Below are 22,720 nucleotides of genomic sequence, written 5' to 3'. Positions count from 1 at the left end.
CCTGACTGTCACTCAGCTTCGTTTGTTCTCTTCGAATGTTCAACGTTCATGCTGAGTTCCTTCTAGGTCAGCTCCGTTCTGTTTAACCGCTTCTGAAGAAATCTTCAATTTTAGTCAGCTTCGTTTTGTTTCTGAATCCTACTCCACTCAGCTTTTATTCTGTCATGCTGAGTTCCGTTCTACTCAGCTTTGCTTGTGCTGACTTTTGTCCTGTCTTTACTTTATATATATTTTTGCACTCAATATTGAACAAACATATTAGTACAATTAAATCAAAGCATCTAAATTTAATTGCCTCTTAATCATGGATGATTTTGTCAAATCAAAATCTTGTGGAAAGGTGTTTCAACACCATGGTCCAAAGGAAAAGTCTGATCCTCTCCGTGACCTTGCTTTCCCAAATAATCTTCCATTCTGCAGCAGACCAGCCCGTTCCAGCAGAATCAGTTTGGTTCGATTGGAGCTCATACGCTGTCTTCGTCGTGAATTCTCCTGTTCTACTCGGTTCCCAGATCCATCCATCCCTATTATCAACATTGTTAAACAACACAATAGCCACCATCTGATCTAATTCATCTTGAGGCAGAACCAGACGGAGTCTATCCCAATCCCATCCCTGGCCTTCAATCCAATAATCTGCGACTTTCATAGTCTTTTCCTCCTCAGTCAAGGGAGCGAGGGCCTTCTCACTTAGATTACCTGCCTGTAGCCAACTATCCAGCCAAAAGCTAGTCTCCATCTCATTTTTAACTAGGCGGCTGATGCCTTTTTTCAAAATATCCACCCCTAGGATGATACTCTTCCAAACTACGCTCTGCGGATTTCTTTTTCTAAACAGGTCCAAGCCATTCCTGTTGCCTCCATAGATACCCTTGAGCACGTTAGTCCACACACTATTATGCTCAGTAAGGAGCCGCCGGCCTAGCTTCACAATATTCGCTAAATTGGCTTTCCTTGTCTGACGGATGCCAAGGCCCCCTTGCTCCTTAGCTCTGCACACTGTCTCCCACTTCACCAGATGAGTTTTTCTCCTCCCGCTAGCATTTCCCCAAATGAAGTTTCTATTGATAGTATCCAGCCGTTTGCTAACACTTACCGGAAAAACCGCGGTCTGCATCGAGTAAATGGGGAGGGTTCAAAATTTATACTTTGATCTGTAAAACAAAATTGAATCATAGATTTGGATATTTTGATGTATACAATCAATACGAGTCAATTTTATTAAATTTGGGTTTTTGAATATTGTACCAAAAAAAATCAACTAACTAAAGAAAAAAAGAAAGAGCAAAGAGAATAACCTTAACATGGTAAAAGTTGTTGAATTTTTAGAAAAGAATAGAGAAATAAAGAAGAGTGTATGTCAGACCCGATCTAAATCAGAATCGGATATGACGGTGAGATATTACCACAGAGGTTTACGAGTCGGAAGAAACGTCTCACGATTAAATTTTTAAGTGATTTCCAATTTCTTTTGAACTATAAAAAAAGTTTTAAAACTTATTTTTATATTTCAACAACTGGTTCTCCTTAGAATAGGTCGAAAAAATACTTACAATTTCCAGTTACAATTTTTTTTTTTTTGTTTTTACTAAAAACGAGTTTAAAACATAGAAAATATGTCCAACTCACAAATTAATACCATAAATTCAACATTTCAATAAATTTTGCATACACAGCTTCATTAAATTTCAAGCTTGGCAACTCAAGTGCCTAAATATTCAGTAAGCACAAAAATATGCATATATCTATATGTACAAAATGATATGCAATATCCTAAAAATGACTTGGACAATCGTGGTCGTATCTAATCATCGTCCTAGTATTGAACATCTCCCTCAGTACCTCGTACTTCTTCGACTAAAAATATTAAAACATTTCAAAACATGTGATAGAAATCTCAGTAAGCAACTATCAACTATAGAAACTAATTTTTACTTAAAATAGCTATATGTATACATTTGTAAAATCATTTAATCAAAAGAATACCTTAAAATTATTAACTTGAATATGACATGGTTATTCAATTAACAAACTAACCATATTTATATTCAATATATTCAAATCAACGTAATAAAAACAAATATGTTTTAATCAACTTAATTAAAACATAATGATCTTTATATAAACACTTTACTAAAAACCAAAGTTCAAACCAAATTCAATAGTGTATCCATCACCGAGTATCCCCTCGTATATCAATCCATAACACGTAAACATACTCGAGACGTCTCTTCAACATTGTCTAATCTCATATGGTCTTATCCAAAACACTTTGTTGCCATACCCAATAGGTCCTTAGATTGTGTACACAAGCCAACATGGTCTTCAAATACCGAAACCACCCGTCCAGACTACTCCCAATGGATACTAAATATTTTTCTATTAAAATACCAACTAGATCAAAATTCACCAAACTTCAATTCATATAAACTTTTCCATCAAAATAAAAATGTAACCAAAATTTACTAAAATCCATCAAGAATCAAGACCCAACATCAATTTAACCAAAATAACAATCAAACCAAAATTTCACCGTACTTTCCTTAAGAATTCTCAACTTCAATTTAACCTAAAATAACAATTAAACCAAAAATTCATTACGAATACAAATCAAAGTTGAACATCAAAATAATCTAAAACAAAATTACCCATAATATACTTATTTCCTTCAGGTTCCGATCAGACCCCCTCGGGCACCTAACATCATCTCAGTAAAATAGATTCTCCCACCGTCTTATTGGCTAAAGGTTAATGTTGACGGATCTGCGATGGGCTCCCCAGGGGCTGCTAGCGCCGGTGGAGTATTCTGATCGTCTAGAGGATTTTCCAAAGGGTGTTTTGCATTCCCAATTCCTTCCTCTTATGCTTATATTGCTGAGTTGAAGGCGGTAATTTTTACAGTTGACATAGCTTGGGAGAAGAACTGGCACAGGCTTTGGATTGAATCAAACTCCTTGTTAGTGGTCAATAAATTAAAGTCACATCCTACCAATGTTCCTTGTTCCGTCTATCAAGACTGGTTGAAATGTCTACAACAGTGCTCGCAGATGTCCGTCATGATTACCCACATTTACAGAGAAGGTAATCGGGTTGCTGATGCTTTAGCCCGTTTCAGCGTCTCCTCCTCCTCCGACATTACGTGGTGGCAATCTGCTCCGCACTTCAGCCACTCACTGCTTTTTTATGATATCTGTAATGTTGGTCACTTTAGATTTCGCTGATTTATTTGTTTTTTGTTTTTTGTTTTTTTTTTGGTTATTTTATTTTGTTACTTTGTTTTTCCGTTTTCCCCCTGTGTTACATTATTTTATTTTATTTTTAATAATATCGGGTTTTGAGTGCGTGCTCTTGGGGTGCCAACCTAGTTGGGATTCCTGAATCATTGCTACTGTATCGTCTCAGCTTCTATATAAAAAAAAAAAACTAGTCATAGAAAAATCTCAATCAACCCAAATCATTTCTAAGAAACCCTTAAGAAGCAAATTTTAGGAATTTTAGAGTTCAATATATTTATATATACATGTAACCACAAAAATAGCTGATAGTTACTTATCTTAGCCTAAAATTGCAAAAAGAACGCCTTAAAACCCTAAATCTGCCCCCCAATTTGCCTAGATCATATTCTCTGTACGTAGTTCCAAATCCAAATGAAAAAACAACAAAACATAAGATAAACAACAAAACATGGTACATTTATAACACAAGACCCTTAACACAAGACCCTTCTTCTCATTTTGAATCATCAAAATTACTCGACCTAAATTTCTTACAGACCAATAAGATAAACAATACAAGTAATAAAAACCAACTAATTCGTTGAAAGGAAGCTTTTATTCAATTGGCATAAATCCATTTTGAAATCTCAAAATGTTTCAGATTTTAATAGAATATTATACTATAAAAACTAGCAAAACTTTGCAATTTGAATATATATAAACAAATTACCAGTTATATTAAAAATTAGAATTGACTAGTTTTAATCAAAAGCTCATGTGATGCACATATTATGAAATTATGTAATCAATTTTTTTTAAAATGATAAATAAGTATATAAATTTTATAATTTAATACTTCACATTTATTTTAGTTTTAATCCATAAAATTTTAAACTTTTGAATTCTGCAAAATAGATACTTTTTTAATTTCATATTAATTAGCATAGATAGATAATATATTTAATCAGCATCATTGCATAGTCATGTTTTTATAAAATATAATTATCAATATTATCAAATTTTAATATTTTTTTTTTATTATGGGAGTAAAATTTTCATGACAATTTTTGGGCTTAATACATCATTTCCCATCTGAACTTGTTTAAAAAGCTTGATTGGCCCCTGAACTTTTCAAGTGTTCCGATAGCCCCTTGAACTTGCATAAAATGTTCAATTAGCCCCCTGAACTTGCGTAAAATGTAATCAATTAATCACTCGGTTGTAAAAAAAAGTAAGTTAAATGCGGGAGATATGTTGCATGCATCTTAAAAAAGTAAAACGAAATATCAGGGTATGCAATACTAATATTAGAGAAGAAAATATTTTATAGCTGAACAAGTGAGAACTTCTTTTTAAATATGTTTTAATCTATTTTGTGAATTATGTAATAACATTCTAAGGTACGTGCGACATATCTTCCGCATTCAAGTTACTTTTTTACAACTGAATGATTAATTGATTATGTTTTATGCAAGTTTAGGAAACTATCGGGACACTTTAAAAGCTCAAGGAGCCAATCAAATTTTTTGTACAAGGTCAATGGTCAAATGATGTATTAAGCCCAATTTTTGTAATCTAATTTCAAAACAAAAATATCTTTTAACTTACCATTAATTGCACCTCCTAATGTCTAATGTAAAAACTATCATGTCTAAAACTAAGCTCTCTAAACTCATTTTGTAGTAAATGTTTCTAAACATATAACCATAATTTTAAACAAAGAACACTATAAAAGCCTTCAAAATTGAGAGCCACTTGAATGAACTATAAGGAATTAAGAAGCAACAAAATAACAATGGAATATAAAAGATAAGAAGAGCCCACTTCACTAAGAGCCCGTTTGGTTGACCTGCTGTTTGCTGTTGCTGTTTGCTGTTTGCTGTTTGCTGTTACTGTTTGCTATTTGCTGTTTGCTGTTTGATTATTAGTATTTAGTAAAACTATGATTGGCTGTTGCTGTTAATATATAAAATGACTAATATGGACATGTTTTAAATAATATAAATAACTAAATAAAAATTACAAAAAATAATAATTTATAAATAACTTCATTTTCTCCATAAAGTACTATATATTAAAAATAATATAAATAACTAAATAAAAATTACAAAAATAATACTTTATAAATAACTTCATTTTTTCCATAAAGTACTATATATTAAAAATAATATAATAAATAACTAAATAAAAATTACAAAAACAATAATTTATAAATAACTTCATTTTCTCCGTAAAGTACTATATATTAAAATGTAAATTGCTATAAAAAAATCTATAGAAATTTTTTATTTTAAAGATCAATTTTTATCTCTAAATAGGATTGAAGCAATATGATCTCTCAAAACATTCATTTGAGTTGCTCCAATTTCCTCGTGATTTTCATTTGTATCAACATCATTTAAACTACTCAATAAGTCGTACGGCACAAAATCCGGATATGCATCTAAACGGTTAAAGCCTGGATCTGCTAATGTGTTTCTTCGAATATAATTATGTAGTGCCATTGAAGCAATCACGATATCCCTTTGTGTAGTAAATGCATAGGAAGGCATTGCTCGTAATATTCTCCATCTAGCTTTCCAAACGCCAAAGGTTCGCTCAATACAACATCTAAGAGATGAGTGCCAGCGATTAAAAGTCTCTTTATACCCTTTTGGTCGACCACCACGTTGAAAATCGGGCAAATGATATCTTGTTCCCTTATATGGTGCAAGATACCCTTCAATTTGTGGATATCCAGCATCAACCACGTAATATTTTCCTGCATATATCCTTAAGTACATAAATAAAACAGTATATGATACCTATTCTAAAATATAAAATTACAAATGAAATATAATTACCAGGAGGTGGTTTAGGAAAATTTACTTCTCTTTTATTGATAGCATATTGAAAAAGCAGTGAATCATGAGCAGTACCTTCCCAACCAGCCAGTACAAATGTGAATAACATGTCAAAGCTACAGGCAGCCATAATATTTTGTGTAGGCACTCCTTTTCTACCAATAAATCGAATGATCTCTTTTTCTTTCACACAAGCCAGTACATGAGTTCCATCAATTGCTCCAATACAATCTTAAAATTTCATTATGTATATGTAGTTTATAAAATACGATGATAAAGAAAATTAAAAATATAAACACAATAATAATTACCTTAAAATATGGCATGTATCTCTCATCGTTAGCTATTTCAGAAGGGATTGTGGAAAATGTTTGGTCTTTAGGTTTTATCAAGTCCATTGATAATTGTATCATTACCTTTAGCACTTCATGAAAAATCCTACTAATTGTCTCACCCGAGTGTTGAAAACGTTCTTGCGCAGCTCGATTTGAAGCTCCTTGAGCAAGTACATGTAAAAATATACAAACTTTCTCCAAAATAGACATTCTATTTGATTGAACTAGTCCATAATGAATTTCAAGATCGCAAGAAGGATTTATCAATGTCTTCTTATCCATTCTAAACATATTAATACATCTTGTTTCATTGCCTCTCATTATTTCCAACAACCATACAATTCCTGTTTGGAATGAATCCATGCATGGTTCTTTTTTAATATATTTCAAATAATGTTGACATAGAATCTCAACACTATATATTACTGCTCTCAACATATCATCGTCTTCGTTATCATCATCAAAAATCATTTCACGAACAACATCCATATCTACATAAAGAAAAAAAAACAATTTCATAAAAAAACTTAATTATATAAATATAAAAAGTCATCAATGAATTAAGGAAAGTTTAGACAAATCCAAATTAATAGTAATATAAATAATTATAAAAATAATAATATCAAATCTCTCCTTGCTGCTACTTTTTCGAATTAAATTTATATTGAAGCCATTTAATCTTCAAATCATCATTCTTCAGTGTTTTGTATAGTTCCCTATGTGATTTATCAAGAAACAAATCCCCGCAAAAAAAATGAATATCAGAACCAATTTCTATCTGTGGCAAACTCAACACATAATCCATGATCTCTTCTAGAGAATAATCAGGAGGTCGTTCTCCTAACATTTTACCCCATGCAACAATTTTCTTTTCCGCAGTTGCTTCAATACTATTCTTTAATGCATCAATTCTATCAGTAACTTCTGTAGTACTAGACTTTTTTTTCCCTTTCACATATCTTTTTATTTGTTGCACCGTCTCCAAATGTCACTTTTCTCTTTTGTTTACCCATATTTTGCTGAGTATCAATTCTATCAGTATTTTCAAAGTTAATAGTATCATCACCAAGCTGAATAGGCAAACCTCCTAAAACAGAATCTCGATTCATCATCCTTTCTAACTGATCTTCAAAAACTTCTTCTAAGTCATTGTTTTGCACCAAATTAATCACATTATTATAAATTGGATCCTCCTCGGTATCATTAGGCAAAATTCTAGAAGATGGTGCATATGCATATTCACCAATAGCCACAGTGTCCATAAATAAGATTTCATATTTTTCATAAACATCTCGTCCAATTCCTTTCTCACGTAATGAAGCATAACTTGCATTTTCCTAGACATTAGAAGTGGAAATGAAATTATTCATAAATTAACTAATTAATTTAAAATTTATTATTCAAATAAATGTTATCAAACTCAACTTACTTGTATCTTAGCATTCCACCACTCATCTGAAGCATCTATTGTGCCTTTAATAGGATCCCATCCTAATCCAGTCTCTTTTCCCTTTAGATCTTTCCATAGTTTCCAATGTACTTTCAATGAATACCATTTATGTCTCATCTGATCTTTAGTAAACATGTGACCCGCAATCTTCATTTCATTTTCTACCCATGGCCAACCTTTCAGACCCCATCCCCCACCACTTCTTTTACCAAGAGTAGTGCCTCGGACACAGATATCAAGAAACGCATTAAATTCTACATCATTCCATTTCTTTCTTGGAACAACTTTTTTTTGACTCGTGTTAGCACCTATTAATAAAAAAAATAGATATATATATATGCAATGATCCATTCAAATTGTCACATAAATTCTTTATGCTAGTCTTTAAGAAAAACAAAAAAAAAATCAATTATATAATACCTATATTCGAAGATGATGGTGCTGCCATGAGTAAGAAGAACGTTAAATAAAATTGATCGCACGATAGTCCTGACAGAGAGATAGAGAAAATTAAGAGAAAGAAAAAAAAATCACAAAGAATATTAGCTTAATGTAAAATCAAACCCATTCATTAAGATTTTACATTGTGTATTTAATATAAAATCAAACCCATGATCATCTCCTTATTAGATTGAATTCTTTTCACATAGTTGTCCTCAAAATGATTAGATGCTACTCCAGTAAAAAACAATTGTTTGGTATGGTAGCTCGTAAGCTCATATGGTATTAGTTTAATTGTTTGGTATGGTAGCTCGTAAGCTCATATGGTATTAGTTTAGTGACTCAAATAATATCCATAAATCTGGAAGTTACATTGTGAAATATGGTGTGAAACATTGAATGAATTATTCAATTGATCATAAAAGGAAGGAAGAGTCCATAAATATACATAACTATTTCTTACAATCATAGCCTAAACTCAAAAGAGATCATAAATATTTAGAGGATATATCAGAAAAGGAAATATTCAAGTGTAGATAATCCCTCAATCTTCAACTCTTGTTATTTACCATAAAAAATACATGAAAATTGCAGGAGACATGAAAATAACATTATCCCAACTATTTTCAAGTAAGAAACTAAAATAACAGCAATAGGCAAAGTTTTCCTAAAACCACAACTAAAATAAGAGAATCAAACTCAACTCATAATCATCTAAAGACATAATCTTTAATTATCTACCTTTTTCTTTGTGTTTTGGCCTCAAAAAAAAGTTCTTATCACCATTGGGCTTATCCCGTTGTATTTGATTAGCAGCAATAAGATAAGTTGATTTTGACTCAAAGTTACCATATGCCTACCTATCAGGTTTGTGAAAGGCTAACAAGCAAAGCATATCTTATTCAAAGGCTGCTTTTCCCACTGTTCGTGTAGACTTCCTTGTGGTTCCATCAAACTGAACTGGGCCTAAGGCTATAAACTCTTCAATTCAACGGTTGAACTCAGGGCTCAATTCTCAACATTGACAGTAACATTAAACAACAAAACGTTTACCATCAAACCAAGTAACTGACCCAAAATTGTACCTATGTTTAGCCATTTTATCATTAAACTTAACCTTGAAAGGTAATTTTGATAATTTTTCTTCAAAGAAAAGTTTCTTTGGTAAAACCTTCACAAATAATCCTTTTGGGGCTTTAATTTTGGTAATATAAGTTCAATTTGGAGGTCCAACATTTGTCACTGTTCTTTTTATGGTGAAGGTTTTATCAAGTTTGGCAGTGGAAATTGATGGGTAATTTATGCTCTGTTGTTCTTCTTTGGTTATAAATCAAGGAAACATAGAAATAATATTATTATTTTCAAGCATTCTAGCTAAGCATAACATTAGCAAGCATTGTAACTTAAAAGCAATTATAATCAAATGCATCAGAATGTCTAAACAGACTGGAAATGCTTCTAACTAGAATGAGGATACATCCTACTTCTCTTCTAGTGCAATCAGTAGGGAGCCCATCAACAAACAAAACTTTTGATTCGTTTCTTCTGAATAGTACCGTATTGAATTGAAAAAAAAAATTGAAAACTAACCTGTTGAAAATTGCGGTGAGGGAAGAAAAATCCGCAGAAAAGAAAACCCAGTCCAGCGAGCGATGGAAAAAAACCAGTCCAGCGAGCGATGGAAAAAACCCAGTTCAACGTTCTCGGATTTGATTAGATTTGATTAGATTTGATGGAGGGTATTTAAGAGAGAAAAAATCGAAACGTAGAAGGAGACTAGAAAAGTAGCGGCGTGCTCCTGATGGAAAAGGCAGCGTTTTCCTTATGAAACAGCAATAGGCAGTTGTATTTCATTCCTAACCAAACAATGAGTATTCTCCTGTTTAGGACTTAAACGCAAAAGGAGGTTTAAAAGGACTTTAACAAACACCCACTAAAAGTGGACACAATCACAGACTTCATAATATTCAACTCTATAATTCTCTCTTTAAAATCAAATATGTGTATGGAACAAAATAATTTTAATATATTTATGCACAATAATCATAATAGAAATGTACACTATTTTTCACATGGACCCTGATGACCACGTAAATTTGGTCATTCACCGTTAGATGTAGGCTGATTAAATCTAAGCCTTAGGATGCCTTGAATCTCCACCTTAAGATTTTAATCAGCCAACATCTAACGATAAATGACCAAATTCATCGTGGTCATTAGGGTCCATGTGAACACTACTGTAGAAATGTGATGAAAGAACAAAAATAATTGCCATAAATGAGACCCTATGCTATTTTACCAGCAAGTGCCTTGTTGAATAACTGAAGATCCTTCACCCTAATACCCCCTTCTCGAAAAGGTCGTGTGCATAAATGCCATGGGACAGTGAAAAGCTTCCTCCCTAGAATCGGGGTTATCTAGATGAAGTTAAGAATGCTTCAGTTTAAAAATTTAAGCAAATAAGAAAGCCATTTGTAAACAATAAAAGAGTGAATCAATGAGCTAGGTATAATAGAGTTCAGAGTTAAACAATCCGCCATAGAGAGAGCATGGCCTTTCCATTTTGAAAATCTAGCTATTATTCAAATGATTGATATGAATTTCCTTTACAGTTGCTTCCACTGCGGAACGTTTTTTATAACTGCGAAATATCTTCTTACTGAAATAAGATGATTTCTAACACATTCAATCATGCAAATACATCCCAAATAAGTTTTCAATACATAAACATGCTACTAACATAACTAAACTCTATACCCTAAACATACTTAAACCCATACACCCTAACAAAACTCTATACCCTAAACATGTTGCGGTTTCATGTTATTAGATGCAAGCAGATTAAAATTTACCTTCTTTCAACCTTTCCATTGAATTTGATGCAAATACTAGCCAAAATCACAGGAAAGTTGTTCACGCAAAATATGATAAATGATAATTTACCTTTTTTGGACAACTTTGAAAGTGTCTGGCTTGTAAGATGTGTTATAATGGGCCTAAACATATAAAGGAACGTTTCAATTGGGCCAGTTTTGTAATTTACTTTGTTAGTAAGAATTTTTTTGGTTTACTTTCTTAATTAAATAAGGTTATTTTATTATTTAGTACATTATTTGTCTCATGAACTTGTTTGAAAAGGTTGATTGGTCCCTTGAACTTTCAAAGTGTTTCATAGCTTTCTTGTATAAAATATCCAGATAGCTCTCTCAACTTGCGTAAAATGTAATCAATTAATCACTTAGTTGCAAAAAAAAAAGTAATATACAGAAGATGTGTTGCATTTTTAATATTAGAAAAGATAAGTTTTATAGTTGAGCAAGTAAGAGTTTCCTTTTTAATGTGTATTAATCTATTTTGTAAATTATGTAATAACATTTTAAGACGAGTGCAACATATTATCTGCATGCAACTTACTTTTTTCCAACCAAGTGATTAATTTATTATACTTCAATCAAATTGAGGGGACTATCTGAATATTTCATGCAATTTAATATATTCTGTGAATTATGTAATACCATTTAAAGACGAGTGCAACATACCATCGTGTACATGTTACTTTTTGCAATCGAGTGATTAATTGATTACATTCTAAACAAATTGAGTAGCTATCTAGATATTTTATGCAAGTTGAGGAAGCTGTTGAATCACTTTAAAAGTTCGGAAGTCAATTAGGGGTCGTTTATTTTGAGGGTTTCAGGAAAATATAAGGGAAAGAGAAGCATTCATTCCGTTTGTTGGTGTTTATTTTATCAATTCAATCATTCCCTTTACCCGTTTTCAGTTTTGGGTTTACCCATAACTCCTCTAATCTCATTCATTCCAACCCCCTAAGGTTTTCCATTCTGGTCCTCCTCTCTTACTAACTTGAAAATTTACTCTCCCTATAAAATTCTATTTTAGTGTCTATTTTACTTTTTTATTTTTATTTTAATTGATATATTTATTTCCTTTTACTTCTTTTATCCTTAGGTTAATTTCACTTTTGATCATTTTACTTATATATTTTTAATTTTTTTCCTTAAAAATTATTTTTAACTAAATTTTACTTTTATTTATTTTTATTTTAATTATTATACTTATATTTTTATTTTTATTTTATTTTTAGACTAATTTTACTTTTGATCCTTATACTTATTTATTTTTACTTTTTTACCCTAACAAATAATTTTGACCAATTTTTTTTCATATTATTCGGTTTTAGTATTTATTTTTAATTATTTTAAAATTATTATTTTCTCTTTAAAATATAATGTTTATGCATTTTTACGATTAATTTTATTTTAGTTTCATGGGTTACATCATCTTTTTGATTTTAATAGTTCAAGTAATTGATTTTAATACACATGTATGGAAATCTTTGTTTTTTAACTTTAGTTTATTAACTCATTTGAACCAAACAGCCACAAAAGGAATCAAAAGAATATCATTCTCTTTGTGGAACTGAAACAAGAAAGAGTCATTTCATTCCTTTCTCCTTATTTTTCTTTCTTAATTCCATTCCGTTACCCCTACCTAAACCAAACACCCCCTTAAAGTTTTTGAAGGGGTTAAGGAAAAATAATATACTAAACCTTTTTTCTTGTGTTTAGGTGTATGCTTTTTTAGTCTAGATGAGCTTCACAAGGAAGAATGAAAGTTATAAGGTGTTTGACTTGCATACGCTCAATAGATTCAGGCTTGAGTCAAATTTAATTTTTTCTTTTTAGTTATTAATTTCTGGCTTCCAATTTAAAATGTGTGATTGCAATCTATTCTTGTAATGATTGAATTTTCTGCACATTTTTCAATAGATTGCAATCTATCTAAGCAACGTCCAAAACAATTGGATGATGGCCGGTTTGTAATCTAATTTAACTTTAGCTGCTTTCTGATTTAACGACTCAACCAAATGATATATGAAAGACAATTCCCTCTTTTTATGTCTTGCATTGTAATTTTCACAAAATGCAACAACATACTTTGGTGGTAATGACCAAACTAATTTACTAGCTCGATTTCAATTCAACAAACTACTGAATCAAAGATTTATCATGTGAGAAGGCAACACAAATCCCAATAATTTAATACAAGTAAAATTACCAAAACAATCTAAGTCGACAATTACAAATCAACTAACTCTTTTATCTGACAGGTTTTACTCTGACCTAACATAATGGAAAAACTACCAAAACAACTCACTCTCAAACAATAGCATTGGCAGCACTTGCTATTCTTGGCCACAGATCAGCGCACTCTTTCCCAATGGGTCCAGTAATAGCAGATCCTGCCATCACAATAACTACATATGAGGCCCCAATAAGAAAAAGCAAGGGGGGAAACACATTTATTCATCTCAAAACTAAAACAGGCCCTGTAAACAGTGGCTTCAAAATACATTTTAGCCATTGTATTTACATCTGTTTGATGAACTAGTTAATATAGAAATGCAGATTGACAACAAATATACAGTCGCTAAAAGCTCTTTAAAAATCAAACAGATATATGATACCCGAAATTGGCATATCGAGTAGTGATTGTCACCTAAAAGCTTCGGCATTAGGTCCAAAGCCATTCCATAATTGTAAGAACCGACACTCCGTTAAGGAGAATTTTAAAGAGACGACTTCAAGGAGGATTGCTGAATGGGTGTTAAAATTACGAAATTTGATGTCACCTTGCAAGGCAATCAACCCCTAAGTACTAGCAGACTTTCTGATTGGGATCCCAAATGATGAAGCTACACTCCTAGTCCCTATGGACTTATGGGAAATATATATGGAAGAAAGTTACAATAAAGACGAGGCAGGAAATGGTGTCCCAGCCAATTCACATTAAAGTATGCTTCCTCTCTTGGTTTTCCAGCATCAAAATGCAGAGGAATCGGAGGCACTACTGCAAGGAATCTGAATAAACGGGTTGACAACTAGCTTCCAATCACTTTTGAGGATAGTTTTATGACATTCCATATTCAGATTCCTTGCAATAGTGCCTGCAATTGTGCTGCATTTTTGGATGCTGGAGAACCAAGAGAGGAAGCATATTTAACGTGAATCCACCTTTGATGAAAACACCAATTACTGCTTCGTCTTCATTTGAACTTACTTCCATATGTCCTAGTGACTCAGAGTGCAGCTTCATTATTTAGGATCTCAATCAAGAAGTCTCCTAGTGCTTAGGGTTTGACTGCCTTGCAAGGTTCGAGATGACATGCAATTTCCTTAATTGTAAGGCACATTCTGCAATCCCCCTTGAAGTTTTGTCACTTTAAAATTTTACTTAGCGGAGTGTAGGTTCTCACAATTATGGAATGGCATTGAAAGCTAATGCCGAAGCTTTTAGGTGGCAATCACTACTGCATATGTCAATTTTCCAATCACGAGCATCAAGTTTCTTAGAGCGTGTATTCAATCAAGCAACAACATTGCAAGGTGCATTCCGAACAAAACTAGCAAAATTAACTTGCTTTTGTATTAAAATGCACAAAGTTGTATTCAAATAATATGATCCACAAGATAAATACAATACCTTTCATCTCTCCCTTGGGATTCACAATGACACCAGCATTATCTGCAAAAAAAAAAAAAAAAAAAAAAAATCAGCTACATTTTGGAAACCTCAAAATTTCTTTCCACAAAAATGAGAGAAAAAAAAGCAAATGACTGAGGCGATGTATCTAAAAGAGTATGTCTAGAGTTTCACAGATCAAAAAAAGATAGCTGAAGACTTGAAGAGTGACTTTACACAACTCGTTTGCACTGGCACATAGGCAGAACAAACAAAGTTCAATCTAAACATTTTCAGAAAAACCTTATATATACTACAAAATTAATAAGAATAGCAAATTAAAAATTTACCAGTAGACAGGTAGCACAATTCTATAGAAGCAAATCATGCTGTTTAAAACTGGCATCTAATTAATTTATGCTTCTTGTCAAAAGTGATTCTGACTGGAATATCAGAGAGTCACTGCATTAATGAAGAAGCAACAAATCCGAAAATATAATCACAAATCAAATAAATAGTAGTCAACAACGAATCGCAAGTACAGTTACGCATACCAAAGAGACGTCTAAAATAACACAGAAGCTGACACGAAATTAGTGCAATTAACGAACATTTGACCACAGTAATCAGAAGACTTCATCAAAATAAGAAAAGGAAGTACAATCAGAGTCGCCAAATAAACAATAAGTTGAATGTGAGAGTGAATCAAACCTTCAAAGTACATGAAAACACCATCCTTTCGGCGCCAGGGTTTGCGCTGCCTGACAATTACAGCAGGCATAACCTTCTTCCTAAGATCTGGCTTCCCCTTCTTAACTGTGGCCATCACCATGTCGCCAACGCAAGCGGACGGCAGACGGTTGAGTCGTCCCTTTATTCCTTTGACGGAAATGATGTAAAGATTCTTCGCTCCTGTGTTGTCGGCGCAGTTCACAGTTGCCGCCACTGGGAGACCCAGCGACATCCTGAACTTGTTCCCAGCAGATCCACCCCTCCCTAAATAATTATAACAAGTAAAAAGAAAAAAAAAACAGAAGGATCAGCAATGACAGCATATGATAACTTTCTTGTTTGTATAAGTGAAAATAGAAGAATCAAATTAAAGCTTCAAATCACCTCGCTTCGACATTTTCTACCGCCGCTGTGTGCCTCCTCTGTCTCTTTGGAGAAGAAGAAGAGTCTTCGTATTTATAGGTGTCTGCCTCAATATTTGCAGTAGGGTTTTGAAGTTAAAACGATAACGTATTAGCTTTCCTTCTTATTTTAGTTAAATTTACACTTTTATCCTTTTCCGGATTTCAGTTTAGTGATCAGAACTAACGGACGGAAAACCGACTCTTTGAGGGAAATTAATCGTAGGTAAATGTAAGTAATTGAAAATTAAATATCATGTTAATCTTATTTTGAAGGAGTTTTTAGAGAGAAAACAAATGTTATTTCAAATCTATCTATCTATCTATATCTATACTTAATCTGTAGACAGCTTTCACAGGTGGCAAGTTTATAATCATAGTTTGCTGATGTGTCATAAATGTAGTCATAGATGTAGTCTCTCATACTTTTAAGAACTACATACATTTGTTTTGAAAGACTTACATATGTTTTTTCAAGTTTCTATAACTCAATATGCAATTGTAACTTCTTAAAAAAAGTTTAAATATTTACAGTTGTAACTAATGTTACATTGCATTATAAACTGTTAATTCATCTCCCACGATAATCGCTCTCTCTTAATCCATTCATCTCCCACGATCACCGCCCTCTCTTAATCCATTTTCAAAAATGCTCTGATCTCTCTTCCCTAATTAACGGTCATCTCTCTCAAATCATCTGAAATTGTCGCCTTACTCTCTCTATATCTCTCTATCGTAGTCATTATGCCATTTTTTGTTCTTGCGGGATTGATTTGGAACTCTTAAAGAGATGAAGTATCTATGTCCATTTCATAATGAACCATGTTTCTGATTCCATTTTCTTTTTCGATTATTAACGATACCAAGTTGATATATTTCCTACGTAATATTGTTCACTCATTTGGTTTGCTTTAGATATGGTTTATCTCGGTTTTGATCTCTCTAGATATGGTGGAAGATTCAATTTCAGATGAGATGTGTGTTAGAGGCATATGTCAACTGTAATTTTCATAATCAACATAGCATTATCGTATACTCCGTTTTCTGCTATGTGATTTTCTTGCGTGTGAAATATCTTATACATTTTGCAGGAGTTACTGCATCCTATTATTGAAGGTGGAAACTGGCTTCTTTCTTTGGCATATTGGAAAAATCCTGTGAATTCATTGGTTTTCAATGGGGAGAGAATAGTATTGAAATTCATTTTCATGTATGTCATCAATATTTTTAATTGTTATCTATTTATTGTGTTACTTTTAATTTTTAGCAGATGTTTATGTTGTCACTGATCTATTTGTGGTTCAAATGAGGGTTGAAGCTCTTCTTAACATAAATCTTAATAATACGGACTTCAATTAAAAAATTGATGCAAATAGAATCTATTAATCACCATTTATCTTGTTTGTGTTGTTCCCTAATCCCCAACCTTGCATTCTTTACTTCTAGGTTTCTCATATTTAATCTATTTCTTTTCTTCATGTGTTTGGGATACTCTTCTACTGATGTTAGGTTTCTGTCATACCTGCCCATTTCGATGCAGGTAAGAATACTTGCAATATTTTTTCCTGCTTTCATTTTCTGCTAATCTATTATTTTAATGATTTTTAGATTTCTAATTTTCCTAATTTTTGCATCGATATGATCTACGAATCTTAAAGAGCTAATTTTCCTCTTTTCTCTTTTGATTCTAGCATGGCTGATTCACTTATATTGAGCCTTCGATCTCAGGACACGAGGTTATTCAATGTGTTTAACTAATTTTCTTTTCTAATCAGCCCGAGTTAGATTGACTTTTGAGCTCTATATATCTATACTATTGTATATAACTTTTTTTTTTTTGGTGTTTTTCTTGCCAAGATGGTTAATTTTTTTATTGTGCATTTGATTATACTAATTCATAAAAGGTCATTGATTACTCATCTGCTATTCCTGTCAATAGAAGAAAATATTAGTATAGTACAGTGCAAAGTGATGCATCAGAAAACTAGTTACTCACTAAACCATATATTGAACAATTCTTCTTCAGTGATCTTTCTCGAATAGTTCTTATTCCGCTCTTTCCAGTGACTGCTGGAGCTATCAGATTTCTATGGATGAGAACTCTAAAGCTTATGTATTTCTTAGAATCGTCCGCGCCCTTCTCCTTTCCGTTGTTTAGTTTAATTTCTATGTGTTTTCTAACTTGGCTTGGATTCGGAAAGCATGCAGTTAAGGTTGATTCAAATGCCTTTATTGCCTACAATTGTTAATAGGCAGAAATGGCATTTGATGTAGGTACACTATCACATTCGTCTCCCTAATTTTAGTTATTATACCCTAATATAAGGTTATATCATAATTATTTATTATTTGATGAATTAATTGGGTATTATGAATATAGTTTGGAGGTTAATTTCATGTTTTAAGTGTAAAATTAAAAGTTTAGGGTAAATTTTAAAAGAAGTTAAAGTTTAGAGGGACCAAAGGGATATTTTCCCTCATTGGGAACACAAATCCCACAATTTGAGACCTGCATTTCGTGTTCCATAAGACTTTAATTGGTTCCCCAAAAACAAAACTATATCCATAGCCATTCTTCTCCCATTCTTCTCATTTGTTCTTCCATTAACTCAGATTACCTAGTTTCAATCATACCTTGATATCTAGAGACTGAACCGTCGGATCGAGCTCATTTTTTTACAGTAGGTTCTAGACATCCTAATACACATTGTGACGGTGTGATTTTGATTTGGAGACTTGTAGCTTGAGTTCGTCCTAGGCAGAATCATAGGAAAGATTTGGTATTTTTAGTGATTTTCTCTCAATTAATGCTAAGGTAAGTAATTATCAACTACCCTTTTGAGTTTTTATGTATATATATGTATATATTTTCTATAAAATTGAATTTTTGTGGTGATTTTTGACATGCATTTGATTAATTGGAGTTTCTATGAATTAGTTTTTAACATGAGCTTAAAGTTAAGTTCAAAATAATTATATATGTATTTGCATGTTAATTTTAACCTATAAAATATATTAATGTATACATGATTTGGGTTTTGTTTTGATGAACTTGGTATATTTGATTAATATTTGTGTAAGATTTGATATTTTGAATAGTAGAATTTAAAGAAAAGAGTTTTGAGAAACTTTATTGAAATTGTTTTATGTACAAAAGTATATGTCTATATATTAAATGATTTTCAATAAATTTATTTCTCAAAGTAAATTTTAATTTTAATTAAAGATTATTAAAATAGTAATTTTGATGAATTTATGATTTATTGAAATAAAGTTGATATATGATGATTTATGTGTATTTTTAAGAAATTGAAGTTATTGATAAGTATATTTTTAAATTAATTATTGATGATTTTAGTTCAATAATGATTTATGGTTGAATATTTTGGAAATTGATTAAGAAAGGTACTTATGAAACTTTATGATGTTGATTTATGAGGGATATATATATGATTTTAAATTATATTCTGAAATTATAGTATTTTTAGTATCCATCAAGAGTAATCCGGATAGGTGGCTTTAATTAAAGTCCGTATTTAGTGAGAAATACGGCTTGTGTACACAGTTGAAAGACCTATCGGGTATGGCAAAGAAGTGTTGAGTAAGACCATGCGAGATAGGCAAATTATGAGATATCTCGATTCTCTTATATTGTGGGGATTGATACATACGGGGATTATCTCTCAGATGGATACGAATTATGAATGATTTATTGATATACGATTTGTGAAGTATTTTATTGATATACAGTTGATGAAATATTTATTGAGATACAGTTTATGAGGTATTTATCTAAATACGATTTGTGAAGTATTATTGATATACGGTTTATAAAGTAACTATTGATTTACGGTTGATTTGAGTAAATAGTTAATTACAAACCTATTGATTTTGTTTAGTTGAGATTTTAAACAAATAAATATATATAGCTATTTTGAATACAAGTTTTGTATTAAATATTTTAATACAGTTTTACAATGTGTGATATTTGAGAAATAATGCTTATAACAAGCTTATGATATTTTAAAGTGCATATTTGGTTAAAAGTACTATTTTGAGTATTTTATTATGGTTCAATCCTTAAAGTGTTCATTTTTAAGAATGTGAATTTATATGATGCATTTTGAAAATTAAACTATATATATATATATATATATATAGCTATTTTGAGTATAAGTACTTTATGTAGTTGATAATTGCTTACTGAGATTTTTGTCTCACTTTTTCAAATGTTTTAATGTTTTTAGGTGAAAATACAAGATATAGAGAAGATTACCGACCGATTAGGCGAGGATTGGAAGTTGTTACTTATTGTTAGAATTATCATTAGAACCTTAGTATTTCAATTGTAATGTAATGGAGTTGGTAAATATGTTGAGGTTTTTGAATGACTAATGTAGTAAGGATATTGATTTATTTGAAATATATATCTAAGAGGAATACTTGAAAAGTTTAGAATTTATGATATTTGGATATTTTGGAGATTTTTAGGTGTTGATTGTGATCTTTCTATATCACGTCCGATGTCGATTGAGGTCGTCTAGGGTCGGGTGTGACATACACGTTATCGACTTCGTTATTTCCTATCTAATATTAGGTATTTGACATAGATTTTGAAATCCTGTCTTCACTTGGGATACAAAAAATGAAAATGTACGAAAATTGAGTGTAGGATATGTGATGTATGCTATTTCTATATGCTTTCTTTAGCACTATGTTGTTTGATAAAGACAAATTTTAGTTAAGTAATTATATAAAGATGTTGAATTGGAAATGGTTCTACTATGATTTGTCATCCTCAATTAATTCTTCATATTATTTTCGTGCTTTAATGATAGCTTCACTATCATTTTTAAACACATCTTTAGAGAAATCAATATTTGATTAGATAACTATAGAACACGTAAAAAATGCAGGCAATAAAGATAAAAAAAGTATTATTTGACCCTTCTTTCATTCAATATTTGATTAGATAACTATTGAACATGTAAAAAATGCAGGCAATAAAGAAAAAAAAAAGTATTATTTGACCCTTCTTGCATCTAATCTCTCAATGACAAAATGAATTAAAGTCTACTCCTTTTTCAATGAATTATATTTTCTATTTAGAAAATAATCGAGTGAAATTATATTGTTTATCATAGAGTTAAAATTAGACTATTTAAGTACAATAGAAATGAAATTAAAATTCTTTAAATTTAGGGATTTATCCCTATAATTTAACTATAGTGGCCTGTAATTTATAAATTTGGATTATATTTTTCTGGTCGTTTAACCCCTGATCAAATATATTTAGCAGTTTCAAGAGTTACCATAGAAAAAATGATTGAAAATTTTCACTTATGGAAAAGCATGTAATTGTATTTAAAATACAAATTCTAAAGCATTTTTTAAAACGTCATAAATTAAAAAATCACTACACTAAATTTCATACTTAAACATTCATTAGAGTTTTAATATATAAATTGTCTTTTTTTTTAATTCACAATGATGGTAAAGTCAAAAATCATAAACCGTGCAGAGCACGGATCTAAAACTAGTTTAGGTTTAAAGAAAGTAACAGAAACTTTATTAAAAAATTATTAGAGTAAATTTTTTTTTTTCCATGTTAAACTTTTAACTCTCGATTTATATTGTATAAACTTTCTCAAGTTAATTTTTAATTTTCATTATTGTCTCTTACATTTCATGCCATTAAAGCATCTCTAATAGATGATGTTTAGAAGAGTGTTTAGTGATGTGGAAATGGTTTTCACAACTTTTGAAGAGGATCCTCTATTGGAGTGATATCGAGTGTTTAAAACTTTTCAAATAAAACTAGTTTTTGACCCGTGCAATGCACAGATTCATCTTAATATATAAATATTAACAAAAATATAATCTAATAATTACAATTAATGATCTAAAGGTGCTATATAAATTAAATATTATTATTTTATTTTCACATTTAATTTAAATAATCATTTTATAGATAAATATAATAATATAATTAAAATTAATATATTGTATATTATATTATATTTTTTATCAGTAAAAAATGAGGAAGTGACACCACAACTCCATCGTTACTATTTTATATTTTATATATATATATATATATATATATGCAGAGAATTAGAGAGATTTTATGGATTAATTTAAATTCTGTAGAACTCTTAGATATAGTACGGATAAAATAATGTTTTTATAGATAAATATAATAATATAATTAAAATTAATATATTCTATATTATATTATGTTTTTTATCAGTAAAAAAGGAGGAAGTGATACTTCAGCTCCATCGTTACTGTTTTATATTATATATAGAATATATAGATATGCAGAGAATTAGAGAGATTTTAGGGATTAGTTTAGATTATTTAGAACTTTTAGATATATATATATATATATATATATATATATATATATATATATATATATATATATATATATAGAGAGAGAATTAGAGAGATTTTAGGGATTAATTTAAATTCTGTAGAACTCTTAGATATAGTACGGATAAAATAATCTTTTTTATAGATAAATATTATAATATAATTAAAATCAATATATTATATATTATATTATATATTTTATCAGTAAAAAATGAGGAAGTGACACCTCAGCTCCATCGTTACTATTTTATATTATATAATATAGATAGATATGTAGAGAATTAGAGAGATTTTAAGAATTAATTTAAATTCTGTAGAACTACATAGTTCGGATAAAATAATCTTTTTATAGATAAATATAATAATATAATTAAAATTAATATATTATATTTTATATTATATATTTTATCAGTAAAAAATGAGAAAGTGACACCTCATCTCCATC

General features: G+C 30.7%; 2 protein-coding genes and 1 non-coding gene across 3 annotated transcripts; all 3 read right to left on the bottom strand.

Annotated features, from left to right (window-relative positions):
* Window positions 1–6,715: 6,715 nt before the first annotated feature.
* Window positions 6,716–10,691, bottom strand: LOC136230893 (L10-interacting MYB domain-containing protein-like). Its single transcript, XM_066020088.1, has 5 exons — window positions 10,584–10,691; window positions 9,875–10,140; window positions 8,264–8,332; window positions 7,823–8,151; window positions 6,716–7,730 (listed from the first exon to the last, which is right to left on the bottom strand). Exons 3-5 carry the CDS (start codon window positions 8,289–8,291, stop codon window positions 7,326–7,328), a joined length of 762 nt encoding a protein of 253 aa, XP_065876160.1. The 5' UTR covers window positions 8,292–8,332; window positions 9,875–10,140; window positions 10,584–10,691; the 3' UTR covers window positions 6,716–7,325.
* Window positions 10,692–13,284: 2,593 nt separating this feature from the next.
* Window positions 13,285–16,019, bottom strand: LOC136230854 (large ribosomal subunit protein uL14-like). Its single transcript, XM_066020053.1, has 4 exons — window positions 15,884–16,019; window positions 15,479–15,763; window positions 14,789–14,830; window positions 13,285–13,547 (listed from the first exon to the last, which is right to left on the bottom strand). Exons 1-4 carry the CDS (start codon window positions 15,894–15,896, stop codon window positions 13,465–13,467), a joined length of 423 nt encoding a protein of 140 aa, XP_065876125.1. The 5' UTR covers window positions 15,897–16,019; the 3' UTR covers window positions 13,285–13,464.
* On the bottom strand, window positions 15,110–15,250 carry LOC136231732 (small nucleolar RNA snoR137). The gene has a single exon (XR_010690099.1). It is a non-coding gene; the product is annotated as a small nucleolar RNA snoR137 (small nucleolar RNA).
* Window positions 16,020–22,720: the final 6,701 nt, after the last annotated feature.

The sequence above is a fragment of the Euphorbia lathyris genome, chromosome 5, assembly GCF_963576675.1.
Source record: "Euphorbia lathyris chromosome 5, ddEupLath1.1, whole genome shotgun sequence".
Classification (NCBI taxonomy): domain Eukaryota; kingdom Viridiplantae; phylum Streptophyta; class Magnoliopsida; order Malpighiales; family Euphorbiaceae; genus Euphorbia; species Euphorbia lathyris.
This window is presented reverse-complemented; position numbering and strand designations above follow the sequence as displayed.

Excerpts from the sequence above, each read along its gene's own strand:
- LOC136230893 (XM_066020088.1), bottom strand. The coding sequence starts at position 8,291 with ATGGCAGCACCATCATCTTCGAATATAG. Across the intron at positions 8,152-8,263 it reads ACCATCATCTTCGAATATAG|GTGCTAACACGAGTCAAAAA; the intron begins GTATTATATAAT and ends TTTTATTAATAG. Across the intron at positions 7,731-7,822 it reads GGTGGAATGCTAAGATACAA|GAAAATGCAAGTTATGCTTC; the intron begins GTAAGTTGAGTT and ends TCTAATGTCTAG.
- LOC136230854 (XM_066020053.1), bottom strand. Across the intron at positions 14,831-15,478 it reads TGTTTTCATGTACTTTGAAG|ATAATGCTGGTGTCATTGTG; the intron begins GTTTGATTCACT and ends TTTTTTTTGCAG. Across the intron at positions 13,548-14,788 it reads TCCCAAGGGAGAGATGAAAG|GATCTGCTATTACTGGACCC; the intron begins GTATTGTATTTA and ends TTGTGATGGCAG.